Source organism: Onychomys torridus, chromosome 7, assembly GCF_903995425.1.
Source record: "Onychomys torridus chromosome 7, mOncTor1.1, whole genome shotgun sequence".
Taxonomy (NCBI): domain Eukaryota; kingdom Metazoa; phylum Chordata; class Mammalia; order Rodentia; family Cricetidae; genus Onychomys; species Onychomys torridus.
The window spans coordinates 59531581-59548749 of record NC_050449.1 but is presented as its reverse complement, the minus strand read 5'-3'; the positions used below and the strand labels follow the sequence as shown (position 1 = coordinate 59548749).

Sequence of the window (17169 nt, the reverse complement as noted above, 5' to 3'; positions counted from 1 at the left end):
ACATCAACTCACCAACTGGATGGCTATCATTAACACCGTCTTCAAAGTAAACGTTCGGTCACAGAGGTCAAATAAGTCCTCCAAGCTAGGGCCAAGGAGCTCCAGCACCATGGCATTGTACTTTCCACATGGTCCAAAATAATATACCTGTGGGAGACCTTCACCTGAAAGCAGGGGGGGGGGGGGGAGGTATAGGGTGCAGAGTGGGAAACACAAAAACCAAAATGTAACACAACTGCATTAGCAATGAATATAATATAAAGAAAGTATAATCTGTGAGATTTCAATTTCCTTTCACAGTCCCTCCTGGAAAAGTTAAACTGAGTATAAATAATAGCTTCAGTGGGAACCATTACTGGGTGGAAAAGGCTAAGTCATTGCACAATATGTTCAAATAAGCAGTTATTTAATACCAGAGTGCCAAAGGCATTTCCACTACTATATAAAAGAAAATGGTCCCTGTTCCATTATTGGTTCAGAGTGTAAACTATTCTTCCCAAAGGATGCTGAAAGTGAAGTATCATAAAAGGTTCAAAGGCAGCTGAGCTCAAATCAGGCTGACACAGACCTTGTTACATGAGCTGGTTTCATTAGCACCCCAGTGCTTACTGCTAAAGCCACAGGGAGTTGTTTGCAACTGCTGCCCAAGGAGAAGTCAGATTGAAGAGGCTAGGTCAAAAGGTGCAGCCTGGCCCTGGGCCAGAACAACTGGCTTCCATCTCACACAGAATCTCTACAGGGCTTTGTTTTCTCTCAGCTAGGAGTCAGCAGACACTTAGCATTTGGTTGCTGTTAATTATAAAAAGGAAAAGGAGAAACTAAAATCTCAAAAGCTGCAGCAAATTTGAAATTCATAGATATGTGAAGCTAAAAATCTGGATTTTCTCACCTAAATAGCAACTTGTGAATGAATTCCTCTTTAAAGTGAATTATAAAAACAAGGCATTCAGTAAATGTTTATAAAATTACAAATGAGAACAGTGGGTACTTAGAAAGCTGCAAAACATTAAAAAAAATTATCTCATCTAGCAGCAACATTTCCACCCCACACATGTATATATTATTTTACATTTTAGGCTGGCCTCTAACTCAGAGGGAAACGCTTGTCTCTGCCTCCCAAGCCAGAGATTAAAGGTGTGCATCACCATATCCACCTCCATCTTTTTGTTGTAGTTGTTTTGGTTTTTTTGAGACAGGGTTTCTCTGTGTAGTTTTGGTGCCTGTCCGGAATCTTGCTCTGTAGACTAAGCTGGCCTCAAACTCACAGAGATCTGCCTGGCTCTGCCTCCCGAGCACTGGGATTAAAGGTGTGCACCACCACTGTCCGGCTATTTTTTTTAAAAGAATTACTTTGGGGGCTAGAGAGACGGTTCAATTAAAAGTTGAAAATTTTTATTTATGTATGCCATGCATGTACAGGTGCCCATGGAGGCTAGAAGAGGGCATAAGATCCAACAGAGCTGGAGTAACAGGTCCTCTGGAAAAGCAGGAAGAGCTCTTCACAGCTGAGCTGTCTCTCTAACCATCATTGTTTTTAATTAATATGGATGAAATATAGGCAGAAGCAATATTTCCCCCAGGGAAGGCCTTATGTATCTGGAGTTACTGTGATTCACTGCCACAATGCATTTCACATACCGCATTAATCTTGTTCCTCTTAGACCCTAAACAACTTGAATATTTTAATATGGTCATACCTAGTCTATATCATCTACTAGGGTACTCTTGCTCCTACTAGTTCTGGAGTTACTTTTATTCTGTCTCCAAACAGAAAAACGGATTTAAACTGAATTGTCTTTTTTCTCCTTCTGTTGTTCCGAAGTCATTTTTCAAGATTTTAAACATACAAAGTTTAACGGTTGTTTCCAAGGAGTCTTGCTGAGAAATTCAATGTAGAACATTCTACCAAAGAAGTTAATTGCTTTTATCTATCAAACACATGATAGATAGAGTTTGGGAATATTTATTTTTTATTCATTCCACATACCAACTACAGATTGCCCCCTCATCCCTCCTCCTGCTCACCCCCCCCCCCAAGCGTTCCCCGCCAGGTCACCACTCATCCCCTAAATATTTATTTATTTAAGAGTGTTGATGTTTTGCCTGTGTGTATATCTGTATGAAAGGAGAGTGCCAGATCCCCTGGAACTGGAGTTACAGATAGTTAGTTGTGAATGCCACATGGGTGCTGGGAATTGAACTTGGTCCTCTGGAAGAGCAGCCAGTGCTCTTAACTGCTGAGCCATCTCTCCAGTCCCGTGTTTCTTTATTTCTTTTCTTTTCTTTTTTTTTTCCTTTTTTTTTCAAGGCAGGGTCTTTCTATGTAGCTTTGGAGCCTGTTCTGGAACTAGCTCTGTAGACCAGGCTGGCCTCGAACTCACAGAGATCTGCCCGCCTATGCCTCCTGAGTGCTGGGATTAAAGGCATGCGCCACCACTGCCCGAGTTTGGGGATATTTTAAATTTATACTCAATTTAATAGTTTTTTTAAATGTCCCTAAAAGTTTATTTCCCTAACATTAGTATTATATTCCTCAGAGCTAGTTGTAGCAGGTCTGTTAGTTATCTGGCAACATTCATTGTTTCTTTCTCCCTATTTACTAAAGGAACTTTTTTGTTGTGTGTGTATTTATGTGTGTGCAATGCAGATGTGTATGCATGTGTGTATACATTTGTGTGTATGCTAGAGTCAACCTTAGGTGTTGTTCCTGTCTTTGCATCCCTAGTATTGAAAACACAAGTGTGCACCCCACTGTGCCTGGGTACTGGGAGAGGTGTTGAATTTTTTGGTCTTAAATTTACTGACTGAGCTATCTCTCCAGTCCCTAGAACTTCTCACCACTGCAAAAGCAACCTGCACAGTTACAATTAATTATAGAAATGGTCAATGAGATGGCAGCAGAAATTTCTGGATAGGGTGGTGCTATCTAGAAAAGCCCTTTCAAGAGAGCTGATTCTAGTGGATGGGATAACTTATGGAACTCCAGAAGCCAAGGAGAATCAAAAAGTACCTTCAAAATACAATATAGCAACAGGAATAGATGTAGCAACCAAAAGAGCCTGATATCTGATGTCTGTGGAATAATCACACCCAAATTGAATCTTCCATCCATCTATATCCGATTTATTTATTTATTTATTTATTTTTAAGATGCTGGGGATTGAACCTTAGGTAAATGGTCTATCATTAAACTACACCTCTATAACTGTTTCTAGATTTTTCCTAATCTAACTGAGCTACAGTTACATGCTTTATTTGAAAAAGAAAAACCAAAGCTAACCTTACTTAATAAAAACATTGTTCCTTTACCGCTGACTTCTAAGTCTAGGCACACTATCTTCTTTTTAAACACAGGCTCCAAGTCAGGTCTACTTAGTTAAAAATTAGACTAATAAGTTGCTTGTTCTCAACATCTCAACAACCTTCAATATCAAACTTAGGTATCCCCTTGTCACAAGTTTCCATATTTACTAAAAACCCGACAAAAGCATTTTTGGGTAATGCCTATAATTTCTTTCTTTCTTTTCTTTTTTTTTTTTCTTTTTGATTTTTCATACAGGGTTTCTCTGTGTAGCTTTGGACCCTGTGCTGGAGCTAGCTTTGTAGACTAGGCTGGCCTCGAACTCAAAGAAATGCGCCTGCCTCTGCCTCCCAAGGGCTTGGACTAAAGGTATGCACCACCACTGCTCAGTACCTATAATTTCTAACAATAATGTCAACAATAAGTTCTGCTAGAAACTTAAAAGAATGAGGAGTTCCTGTCTGCTGCAGGTAAAACTTCAGAAGGTCTTAGTGAACTTTGGGATGTCTGAGACTATACTAGACCACTGAGTAGCTTTACAGCATTTCTAGGGAGGTACTAGTTCCAAGACACTAGTGCAGAAAGAGTTCAAGTCAAGAGTTTTGTATCTAGTATTTGCTTCTGTTACTACTTCTAGCAAATTCCTTTGGCTCCCTCTGTAGATTGGCTTTTTCATCTTTGCAACACAGAAGAATTTAAATTAGTTCCTCTTTAAATCTAAATTATGACTATAATTTCCTTCTGGCTACATCTTTGTGAGGCCACAGAATCAGTATGAATTAAACTTAGATTCCATGTGGAGTAGCAATTAAAATGTAAGCTATCGGTGGTATATAACTAGAAAATGTTCACCTGAAACATCTCTAAAACTTAAAAGAGACGAAGTGATTTTGCTTCACACCTTCTGAATTAGAATCTCTAGGAGTGGAGCAGAAAGCAAACACTCTAAGTGATGGGCAGCCCTAATTAGAAGCTGCCACCTGGAAAGGAGACACAAAGGGCATTGCTCTGTTTTATGACTTACACATTAATAGGACTCAGAAAATACAAACAAACCAGTTTCTACACAGTTCTTTCATATTGGAACAACTGAACTTATCTGTCTATTAATTTAAGATTGTGTCTCACTATATATAGTCCAGACTGGCCTCAACCTTGCTTTCTTCCTGCCATAACCTCCTGACTGTTGGCACTGCATGTGTGAGTCACCACATCCTGCTTGGACACAATTCCTTTTAAAGGAAATAATTTTAAGATTACTTATTTAGCCAGGCAGTGGTGGTGCTCGCCTTTAATCCCAGCACTTTCGGGAGGCAGAGGCAGGTGGATCTTTGTGAGTTCAAAGCCAGCCTGGTCTTCAAAGCAAGTTCCAGGAAAGGTGCAAAGCTACACAGAGAAACCCTGTCTCGAAAAACCAAAAAAAAAAAAAAAAAAAAAAAAAAAGATTATTTATTTAAAAGACTTCCTGGGGGTAAGGGCAGCTTTCTATGCCAAGTTTCTTAGGTTATTACAAAAAATGGACTATCAAGCAGGAAATTTTCTTTAGGAGAAATAATTTTGTATAGACATCTTTAATTCACTGCTTAATAGAATTTAAATTAACATTACGTTGTGAAATTCTTTAATAAGATCTGGAGTAAGTGTGGTGATATATTGTGTACCCTAATAAAGCTTGTCTTGAGGATCAGAGTCAGAGAACACAGCCAGCCACTAGATTAGACATAGAAGCCAGACAGTTGTGGCACACACCTTTAATCCTATTACCTGGGATCTCTGTGAGTTCAAGGCCACACTGGGAATACAGCCAGGCAGTGGTTGGCACACACCTTTAATCTCAATACTGGGAAGCACACACATGCCTTTAATCCCAGGAAGTGACATGGCTGGGTGGAGAAAGGTATATAAGATACGAGGAAACAGGAACTAAAGCAGTTCAGCTGAGGTCCTTTCCAGTGAGGACTCAGAATCTTTCAGTCTGAGGAAACAGGATTGGCTGAGGAGTTGGCAAGGTGAGGTTGGCTGTGGCTTGCGCTGCTTCTCTGATCTTTCAGCTTTCACCTCAATATCTGGCTCTATGTTTTTTATTAAAAGACCTTCTAAGATTCAAACAACAAGTAAGGACAGTATAAATGCAATACAAGCTATACACATGGTAAACAAGGCACTTCCTGTAGATAATTAGGAGAGAAATGGGATAGGGAAACTGAGCAAAGCAAATATGCACTGGATTCTTTGATTGCAGCATATCAGAAACTAAAGTAGTTTTATTGTCTCTCTCTGAGGGGTTCAGGGTTTCACTGTCATTTAGACTAAAGAACTCACTCTGGTCAAGGCTAGCCTTGAACTTGAAATAATCTTATTTCTGTCTTTTGAGCACTGGGGTGTCAGGCTTAAAACTATCACATCAGGCTAGCTTTATAACCTTTTACCTGCTTTGGAAATAATGCATTCATAAGTGAGGTTGCCCATTAAATCAGCCAAAGGAATAAGAAGAGTTTAATCATAGGTTAAATCCTCAACAAACTCAAAGTGCAAGATTATATATCACATCATACTGACTATTTTTCCAGAAATAGCCTTTACATTTAGCAAAAGCATTTTCTTATAAATCCTGCCAGCCATATGTCTCACACATATATCAAGTTGTATAGCACAGGAAGTAAGGTTACAACACCACAGCTAATTATCAGTGTATCATAAATTTAATTTGTGTTAAATCTACCATACCAACACTAACTGCTTATTTATTATCCAAGTTGTCTAAGACACTGCTACCTAAAAAGATCCCATAATGCACTATGAACTGTAATTGCTCTAAGCAGAGATATTTTAAATGTACATCAGACTGAGAATTTAAATAGAAGCACCTGAAATTTTTGGAATTGTCTTATATTATTACCTAATAATTAGATTCCAATCCCCCCCCCCCCCCCACACACACAGGGTTTCTCTGTGTAACAGCTTTGGTTGTCCTAGAACTTGCTTTGTAGATCAGGCTGGGCTCAAACTCAGAGATCCACCTGCTTCTGCCTCCCAAGTGTTGGGATTAAAGGAGTGTGCCATCACTGCCTGGCCATTTCTTTAAAAACAAACAAACAAACAACTATATTGTCTAACTGTGAAGCAAATTCTATCCATAATGAAATTCAGACAGAAACTTACATTAAAACTTCAATCTAGAGGACTGCTGTGATTTTGAGGCCAGTGGGTCTCAAAAACAAACACACAAACCAACAAACAAACCCCAGACAACAAGGGCCTGGGGAGGTGGCTCAGCAGGTGAGAGCAGCTGCCATGGAAGCAGAGGATAATAAGTCCATATGCTAGCATGATTTATGGGACATAAGAAACAACATAGTAGGTGTATAAGTCTTTTCTTTTTGGTGGGTGGTGGTGGTTTAATTATAGCCTAGGCTAATGGGAAATTCACTTTGTAGCCCAGGCGGCCTCAAACTCACAGTAACCATACCTCTGTGGAGGCTAGAGACAGGATTTCTGGGGCTACCACCAGCTTGAGGTTCAGTAAAATGCCCTCCCCAAGGAATAAGGTCTTGGTGTGCATATGTGTATACACATCACACAAAAGCATACACACACACATACAAATGCACAGGAGCAACTAATACAAAATAATTATTAAAAACAAGTATATAGGGAGCTGGATGTGGTGGTACACACCGTTGACCCCAGCACTCTGGAGGCAGAAGAAGGCAGATCTCAATTCTAGGCCAGCAAGAGCTATACAGTGAGACCCTGTCCTAAAACAAAAAACAAAAAACAAAAAACAAAAACAAATCAACAAAAAATAACCAGGTGTAGTGGCACATGTCTTTAATCCCAGTACTTGGGAGGTAGACAGGTGGATCTCTGTGAGATTGAGGTCATACTGGTCCACAAAGAAGTTTTCAGGACAGCCAGGGCTACATAGAGAAACCCTGTCTCAAAAAAAAAAGAAAAAAAAGAAAAGAAATGCAATTTGACTTTTAGAAAGTACATATCATCAGTGACTATTTCTGAAATCAAGCTGGAAAACACTGTGACAGGCATAAAGACCCTGACAAACCTTGCTTTACTTTGTTTTAAGAGCCATTCAGTTCAAATAGGTTATTAGGCGTTCACAGCAAGTGTTTTAGCCACTATAGATCCCACTAGTCAAAGAGTTTAAGCTTTAAGAAACCAGTACAAAGTATGGTGTATGCCGCCAATTCTAGCACTGTGAAGGCAGAAGCAGGAGGATTGTCCACGAACTCAATCAAAGTCATCTAGGGGTGGTACACATGGTGAAGACCACATAATGAGACCAAACCCTGTCTCAAAAAGCAAAAAAGAAAAGAAAAAAGGACTGTAGGGAAAGGGAAAGGAGAGCAGTGAGGAAGAAAGCAAGCAGGAACTAAATATAACCTTTAAAATGCAGAATAACTTTATAGAAACAATGTACTAGTACAAAGATGAAAGACTGTGTGTGTGTGTGTGTGTGTGTGTGTGTGTGTGTGTGTGTGTGTGTGTATGTTTAAAAAGGACAGAATTCCTTTGGCTATGAAAAAGGCAAGTCTATATTATGAATCTGTTTTACATATAAATTGACTAAAATGCTGGTATAATAATAAAAACAGTTGACAGAGAACTAAGGAATTAGGATTATTCTGTTTTTCCTATAATGAAGTGTTTTATAATCATCATGCTCACAGGCCTCTTGGGAGCTAGAGTACTGTTAATACCAGCTCAAACTTGTTTGGTGGCGGAAGCAGCAGTAAGGAAAGGCAAGAGATGAGTAATAATCCTGACATTTTCTAAACCATACAGATTGAACTTCTACAGCTTTTCTATTAGGTAATCATGCTCACCATGCCTATGAACCTTTAAGCAGGTTTGAATTTTTACTTAAATAAAGGAATTATAACAAGGCCTATGATAAAATGGATTTTTTCAGTGGTAGCTAACACCAAAACAAACAAACAAAACCTTTTTTGGGGGGAGGGTGAGTTTGAGACAGGGTCTCTCTATGTAGCTCTGGTTATCCCGGAACTTGCTATGTAGATCAGGCTAGCCTTGAACTCACAGAGATCCACCAGCCTCCATCTCTTCAGTATAGGGATTAAAGGTGTGCGCCACTATGCCCAGACTAAGGATTTTTTTTTTTTATTTAAATATTCACTTTCTTTTAAGTGAGAGTGTGTGTGCGTGTCTGTTGGTTTGTCTGTGAGGGTGTCATTCTTTGGAGCTGGAGTTATAAGTGGTTATGAGTCACTTGATGAAAACTGAACTCAAATCCTGGAAGAGCTGCACATGCTGTACAGTACTGAGCCAGCTATCCAGCCCTGCGGTTGACTTACAATGACAGACTACTAGTTATTTGATTTCAAAAGGTACTCTGAAAGCTAAGAGATACTGATTCCTAACACACATGTGAACAATAACAACTAAAAAGTCACAATGAAGGAAGAATGAAAGGAAACATGAGGCTACCCCAAGAACAGCAACATTTGATGATTCATCTTCCTGACAAACATGCCAAACTCCTATTATATTGTCTCTATTCGTGTATGTCTTCCCTATGAACAGAAGACTATCTGAAGGCAGTTACTATGAATGTTAAAAATATTTTTGCATCGGTATCTATCACTGGTCCAGGCATTTAGCTGATTTGAGGAAAAGGAGTACTAACTAACAAATGCAATTTGAAAAATGATATGAGTTTCTATTTGGGACACACGAATACCTTAAGATGCTAAAATGCACACACACACGAAGAGTAATATAAACTCAGCAGATTTTAAATGTATATGGAATGCAAACTAAATGGATCCCATCCTCTATCCTTATCTGAATTTCTTTGCATATATATATAAAAAAAAAAAAAAAAAAAAAAAAAAAAAGCTCTTGCCAGGCAGTGGTGGCGCACCTTTAATCCCAGAACTCAGGAGAAGGAAACAGATAGATCTCAGTTTGAGGTCAGCCTGGTATACAGAGCAAGTTTCATGACAGCCAAGGCTACACAGAGAAACTCTGTCTCAAAAACACCAAACCAAACCAGACCAAACCAAACCAGACCAAACCAAAAGTTCTTTTGGGCTCAATCCTCAGTTGAAAAGATTCAAATTCAAAGTAATTTAAGATTGCAATCTTTTATACTTTGACTTTCTTCCATGATGGCTATTTATAGTTTACCTTGTGCTATTCCCCTAAATAGATGAACATCCAAGCAAAATTACTCATTTTAGTTAACAGCACTAAAAGCTACACTCAAAGGTCTTTACTCTCTAAATACCCACAGAACTGAGCTTGCATGCAAGGGTGGCAATCTCAGCTATAAGGAAGCTGAAGAACAAGGGTCACAGGTTCATTGGTCAGTTAAACACAATGAAGACCCTGTATGAAAAAAAGAAACAACTAATTAAACTATAACAAAAAAAATCATATTATCTGTCCCATCTACAAAGATTATCTGAGGGTCTAATATGCAAAGGAAATTTGATTACACTTAGCTCTCTCTGCCTTGCCTCTATCCATTTATAGATAATACATTATTTTAGTTCTGTCTACCTTGGTCTTCCATAATAAGAAGCTCTTTCCTATCTCACTGGAATCTCACTCATCCTATGAAGAAAAATAAAATCAATTTACTGATAATCCCATTTTACAGATGAGCTAGATCTCCAAGGAACTCTATGAAATAACATGACCATGTAGTAATATCGTAACAGTAGAACTCATGGAGATGGTTACTGAAGGATAAAGGATACATACATACAGCATGGGTACGCTGGGCAAAGGAACAGCTCATATCTAGGGCAAGACATTTCACAACTTCATCATTCCATTCAAATAGTGTGCAATTTAAAACTGAAGAAGAGTTTACCTCTGGAATCTTTCATGTAATATTTTCAAATAATGGGTACCTGGAAAACTGAACATTATACTTCTGACTTCTCACTCTTGTGAACCAAGAAAGTCTCTTATCTGAGTTTGAAATGGGATTTCTATCCTTTGCAAATGAAAGATTACAGACAAACATTTATACAATACTAAAAAATAACAGTCCTTACAGCCCCAGCACTAATTTTTTGGGCATTTATATAAACAAGTTTTGAATGTAAATTCTTTGAAGATTAAATGACAAGTCAAGAAGTATATATACTTTAACATTTTACACGTGTCAGATTCAATTCACTGTTGGAAATTTTCTGAGAAAAACAATTTAAAAGGGGAAAGAAAATGTTTACTCTGTTTTAGATGTTTCGCTTAACACTTTTGGGGCTTGTGGCAAGGCAGAAGCATGCTGCTCATGTCATGACAACCAGGAGGTGATGACAGGGAAAAAAGTGAGTATCCCAATATCACCTTCTGAATGTGCTATCTCAAAAGGTTCTGTCCAGTACCACCATAAGCTGGTGTCCAAGCCCTAAAAACATGAGCTCTGGCAGAACATTTCAGATCCAAATCTAACAGTATATAAAGCAAAACTGCTGGAGTTCTAAATCCTATTCTGTCTCTAGTCCTGGACCTGCATTCAACAGTTACTGCTGTGGTCCCATTACTTGGGGACTAAGCTGAGGGGTACTTACTGTCCTCACACTGGAGTTAACACCTTTTGTACTTAGCCATGAGTGTTTGAAGGAGTCTTTTCTTCTTTTTATTTAAAGTATTACTGATAATTCAAAACCAGAATCCTTCTTGTGCAATTTGTTTAATGTCACAATCAGAGAACCTCACTTATAGTATTATATGTCTACTATAAATAATGCTTATAGTTTAGATAGGAGCAAAATATTTTTTTTGATCATTTGTGTTAATACTCTATCAACCTAATCATCAGTGTTTTTGACTGTCATTGGGGCTTGTATACTTATATGGTAGTGAAGCCAATAGGTTTCATTCCTGTCAAGGTGATGTGACCAGAAACCATGCCACCACTCTTAAAGTCTATGAATTAGATCACAGATAAGTAGATGCGATGTAGCAGAAAGGACTGAGACCAAGACTTGGAAGGTAGAAGTCAGGATTTTAGGACTTGACTGTTCCACTCACCTGAGCAAGTCACTTCAGATCAATTACCTATAATTTTTACATTGAGCCACATTCACAGCTGTTCTGGATCTCCAGACTGACAACCCGCATGGTATATACAATCACAGAATTCATTCTTATCCTATAGTGTTGCGTCTCAGATATCAGTTCTTATCTTTGGCCAACTAACATAGTTAATAAAGGGTCATGCCATGTTGTTTCATTCCTGGAATGACAGGTGGGAATTCATAGAACCACTATTTTTTTTTAATCCAGACTTCCTTGATGTAGACAAGATATATCAATTTTATTAATTTTTGTTTTATTAATTTTGTTTGTTTTAGACAGATCTCACCTACATATCCCTAGTTTGCCTGAAATTTACTATATGCATACCATTCTATCATTGAACTCGCAGAAATCTGCCAGTCTCTGTCTCTAGAGCTAGGAGTCAAGATGTATGTATATTCATTTTTCATCTTTAATTTCTCTCATTTTATTGTACATATTCAGCTGTTTTGCTGGCATGTATGCCCATGTATCATGTGATACAGTACCCTTAGAGGCATTGGAGTTACACATTGGGAGCTACCTAACATGGGTCCTGGGGACTGAACTTGGGTCCTCTGGGGGAACAAACTGTGCTGAGCCATCTCTCTAGCCCCATTTTAAGCTATTTTAACTCAACAAAACCAACTTGGAACATTTTCTGGTATTTAACTTAGAAATAACCTCAATTAAGCTTTCTATAACTTCAGTTCTAGAGGATCTGACACCTCACCTAACCTCAAAGGGTTTCTGCATGTATTTGCTGCATATAAATACACTCAAAGGCATATGTGTGAAAAATAATTTTTAAAATTAAAAACAAATAATTAATACCAAGTAAGTGATTTATAACTTTTTGAGCTCAGTAAATAAAACAAACCTATTTCCTGCTGCCTCACATCTCCACCCCGACCCTTGATCCCCAGCATCAGGCATCAGTCACTGATTGGACTTAAACACATCAATGTTCTTTCTGAGTTGATATGGTATAATCTTAGCACTCTTGAGACTGAAAGTGGAAGATAACAAGTCTGAGGCCAGCCTGGGCCACATAGAGAGAGTTCAGATTGGGTAGAAAGAGTCATAGAGTGAATGCCTGTCTTTCTGTACAACATAGGGAGATTGGAATCTCTCCTCTTTGCCCCCTCCCCATCAGCTCCTGCCACTCTCTCAAGAAAGACAGCCACATACTGATTTCTCTGAAGCTTGTGCCATTATTACTGGAACTCAGAGCAGCTTTTCATAGAGCAATGTCAGGTTCTGCTCCCTAAGCAGAGCAACACTGGCATTGGCAGTGTTCCTTTTTCTGCAAAAGACATTCAAAAGCTCAGATATCTAACTTGGAAGACAGGACTGTACTTTCTTTGTTTTTATATGAGGATTACATATTTCAAGCAGGCCACTTCTACAGAGAGGAGCAAGCCACAAAGGAGGAAAGTCTGACAAAGTCAAGTGTTAACCTCAACTCAAGGAGAAAGGCGATTCTCTTGAGAAACACTTGCTTCTCCTAAGCTGATTCTTTACCAACAACAAGGTGAACACAGTCTGTCTTGAAAGGGCAGCTTTCTGGGAGTACTCACTATCCTAAGGCATGACACTCCATAGTAGTACCCCTTCCTATTCTCCCCTTTTTTTCTTTCATGAGTGCATGAGCTAGGATGAGGGCTTTGTACATGATAAGCAAGGACCCCGTCATTAGCTACAGCCTATTCCCACATGGCTGTTTAACATGTCTTAAGGCGAGTGGTGAGATGGTGTAACACGCTGCCAAGCCTGATAACCTGTGTTCCATCACTGGGACCCCCAAGTCAGAAAGAGAACTCACTCCTGCAACTTGTCCTCTGATTCCACATGCACATGGTAGCATGCTTGAACACAGACACAGACACACACAGACACAGACACACACACACACACACACACACACACACACACACACACACACACACACACGTATCTGAATTGAGATGTCCCCACAGACTCAAGCATTTTCAATACTTGGTCTCCAGTTGGTGGCACTTTGGGGATAGATTTAGGATAGAATTTGGAGGAAGTACATCACTGGGAGTAGGCTTTGAGAATTTAAAACACTTGTGCCAGTCCCAGGTCTCTCTGCTGACTGCCTCCAATCTGCACATGACCTCTGAGCTGCTGCTTCAGCCACCACTTCTGCCTATAGCTGTGCTTCTCCACTGTACTGGTGATGGGCTTTTTTCCACCCTTCCGGAACTGTAAGCCCAAAATAAACTCTTCCTTCTGTAAGTTGTCTTGGTCATGGTGTTTAATCAGAGCAACAGAAAAGTAACTAACACACACACATATACACCCCAAAACAAAACTTAATATTTATCATACATAATAATAATATATAATTTGCATAATAAACATAATTTTTAAAAATTTACATGTTGGAGTAGGAGAGATGGCACAGCCATTAAGAATGTATACTGATCTTGTAGAGGACCTCAGTTTGGTGACTAGCACCCATGTCAGATGGATCTGGGATGGGTTCCCAGCACCTCCCATGGCAGCTCACAACAGTCGATAACTTCAAGGGGATTCGACTCTTGCTTCTAGTCTCAAGAGTATCAGGCACACATGTGGTATACATACACATATGTAGGAAAAACAATCATGCATACAAAATAAAATGATAAAATAAAATTTTTCTGTAAAACCCCCTCCACCATTCTCTTGTCACACTGTCAACCATTTTCTCACAGTTCTTAAGCTATAGTCTTAGAAAATTTGTTCTTTACTATGTGGTGGTGACTATAGGATCCCATAACCCCTGAAAAAGCTATCAGATAAGGACTAGAAATTTAACCTAAACTGGATCCGCCAATCAGCTGAAGCTGGGACATAAAGACCCTAGTCATCGGGGCAGTGGTGGCACACACCTTTAATCCCAGAACTGGCGGGGGGGGGGGGGGGGGGGGGGGGGGGGGCACTAAGCGGATCTCTGTGAAGTCCATCAAGGCCAGCCTGGTCTACAGAGCGAGATCCAGGACAGGCACCAAAGCTACCCAGAGAAACCCTGTCTCGAAGAAGAAAAAAAAAAAAAAAGACTCTAGCCAACCCTGGATGGTGCTTAAATTTATTAGTAATTCTGTCGTCAAGATGGTGTCTTCTGCCGGGTGGTGTCTTCTGCCGGGTCCCTACAGTCCTCTAGTAAAGCTAAATTAGTTGCAATCAAAACAGTGATGATGACTCCACACACATACTGCTCATCTGACTCCTCTTTATCCAAGGTTTCTTAAGTGTTCATTATATGATAGGTACTATACTACAGATCTTCCTACAGAGTGAGAGAGAAAAAAAGCTCTGCCAGTATGGAACTCTCTGAGAAGAATAATACAGTAAGATCCTGCCTTCAAGGAAAAAGAAAAAAGAAATTAGTAAAATAAAGAACAAGTGTGCTGTGGAAAGGGACAACATCAAACTTAATCATGCATGTGTGGGCAGGAAAGTTCACAAAATTAAAACATTATACAAGTTATTTTGCAAATGTGGTTGTTGTTATATAAACTTTGTACTACTGCACAAAGTACACAGTGAATATAGCTGTATATTGATGTATAGCATACATACACATTAAACATATCCACTAAGCATGAGCACATACACAATCCCAGTCAGAAGGGACTCTAAAGAAAACTGAAGATTTCCAAGACTGATTTTGATTATCTGTACTTTTCACCTATTATGCTAACTTTAGATCCTAACCTCACACATGACTCTTACTGTTTCTCAATAGGTTTCTTTATAAAGAACTGTCACCCTTGAAATCCTAATGTTCTAAAAGAGATACCTATAAACTGATGTGATCTGTGACAACTTTGGTTGGTTTAGTTATCTGATGATGATGCTATTCCAACAGCTAAACGCTGTGAAATACAGTATTGTGAGAGTTCCAGGATTTTTGAAAAAAAAAAAAAAAAAAAAAAAAAAAAGGCTTGGAACCAGTGGCCCCGTGGTTGGCTCGCTACCAAAGCCCTACAGTGGCAGACCCTTAGTATAGGGAACGTGGATGAAGCAGCCCACAGATGGGAAACTCACTGTCCAGCATTATTATCCCTGCTTTCAGTTTTTCAGTATTTTAATTGTTTTAAATGACAACATTGAGCTTACTGACATCTTTGTCATAGTTAGGGTTACTATTACTCTGATGAAACACCATAACCAAAAGCAACTTGGGGAGTGTGGTAGTTTGAATAAAAATGGCCTGACAGGCCCACAGGGAACGACACAGTTAGGAAGTGAGGACTTGTTGGAGGAAGTGTGTCACTGGGGGCAGGGGTTGGGGGTGGGCTTTGAGGTCTTGGATGCTCAAGACTGGCCATGTCTCAGTTTCTTCCTGTTGCCTGCAGATCAGTTTTTAGAAATCTCAGCCTGTACACTGCCATCTTTCCCACAGTGATGACGATGGACTGAACCTCTGAAACTCTAAGTCCTAATTAAATGTTTTCCTTTATAAGAGTTGCTGTGGTCATGGATTCTATTGCTGTGAAGAGAACCTAAGCCAGGGAGGAAAAGGTTTATTTGGCTTACTTATCCTGAATCACAGTCCACTGAAGAAAGCCACGACAGGAACTCAAACTGGGCAGGAACCTGGAGGTATGGCTGAGGCAGAGGCCATAGGAGGAGGGCTGCTTACTGGCTTGCTCCTCATGGTTTGCTAAGCCTGCTTTCTTATAGAACCCAGTGTAGTAGAAAAGTATTTTAGGGTGTGTTACTTTTGTTCATGTTGCATTTGTTTAACTCTGTGAAGCTGTGTTACCATGCCTGTCTAAAACACTCGATGGTCTAATAAAAACCTGGCCAATGGCAAGGCCGGAGAAAGGATAGGCGGGGCTGGCAGGCAGAGAGGGGATTTAGAGAGAGAAAACTGGGAGGAGATCTAAGATCTAGCAGCCAGAGGAGGAGGAGGAGGAGGAGGAGGACTCCAGGGGCCAAGCACCCAGCTACACAGCAAGCCGCGAATAAGACTAAGATTTACAGAGGTAAGAGAATGGGAAAAGCCCACAGGAAAAAAGTAGTTGGGATAATTTAAGTTAAGGAAAGCTGGCTAGAAACTAAGCTAAAACCGGCATTCATAAGTAAGAATAAGCTCTGAGTGTGTTTTATTTGGGAGCTGGATGGCGTGCCCCCCAAAAAAGAGCCAAAAAAAAAAAAAAAAAAACCCAACATCCCAGGTACACCTGCCCAGAGGTGACACCATCTACAATTAGGTCCTCCCACATCAATCACTAATTAAGAAAATGCCCTAAGGCTTGCCTACAGCTCTATCTTATAAAATTATTTTCTTAATTGGAGTTCTCTGCTCTCAGATGACTTGTATCAAGTTGATATAAAATTAGCCAGGACACCCTTTTATCCCATTTGTGTTTTACTCTCAAATCTGTACAAGATAATTCAGTTTAAAGACTACCAACTCTTTGAGTATAACCTTTTTTCCATTGATAAACACAACTTTTTTTTTTTTTTTTTTAATTTTCTGGAGCTGAGGACCGAACCCAGGGCCTTGTGCTTGCTAGGCAAGTGCTCTACCACTGAGCTAAATCCCCAACCCCCACATCTTAACTTTTAAATCAGAAATATTTAATGAAAATACATACATAAAAAGACTATGGTGATAGGTATAGGTATGTTCACCTGAAGACTCTGCTATTCAGGAGGCTAGGGCAGGGGGTGCCCTTGAGCCCAGGAGCTAGTGAAGAGATTAACATTTTCTTTAAGATACTTCTTTTCTGAAATGTAAATGTTATCTCCCTGCCCCCCCATTTTATAGTTTTATAACACACACACACACA

The 17169-nt window shown here is 39.5% G+C and overlaps 1 protein-coding gene across 3 annotated transcripts in view; it reads right to left on the bottom strand.

The window, feature by feature from the left end:
• Nucleotides 1-17169, bottom strand: part of Csnk1g1 (casein kinase 1 gamma 1) — a 137525-nt gene that overhangs the window by 46486 nt on the left and 73870 nt on the right. For all 3 annotated transcript variants that reach the window (XM_036192650.1, XM_036192652.1, XM_036192651.1), the window contains one exon: nt 13-164. In XM_036192650.1, the coding sequence (XP_036048543.1) occupies nt 13-164 (152 nt within the window). The remainder of the gene's footprint in view (nt 1-12; nt 165-17169) is intronic.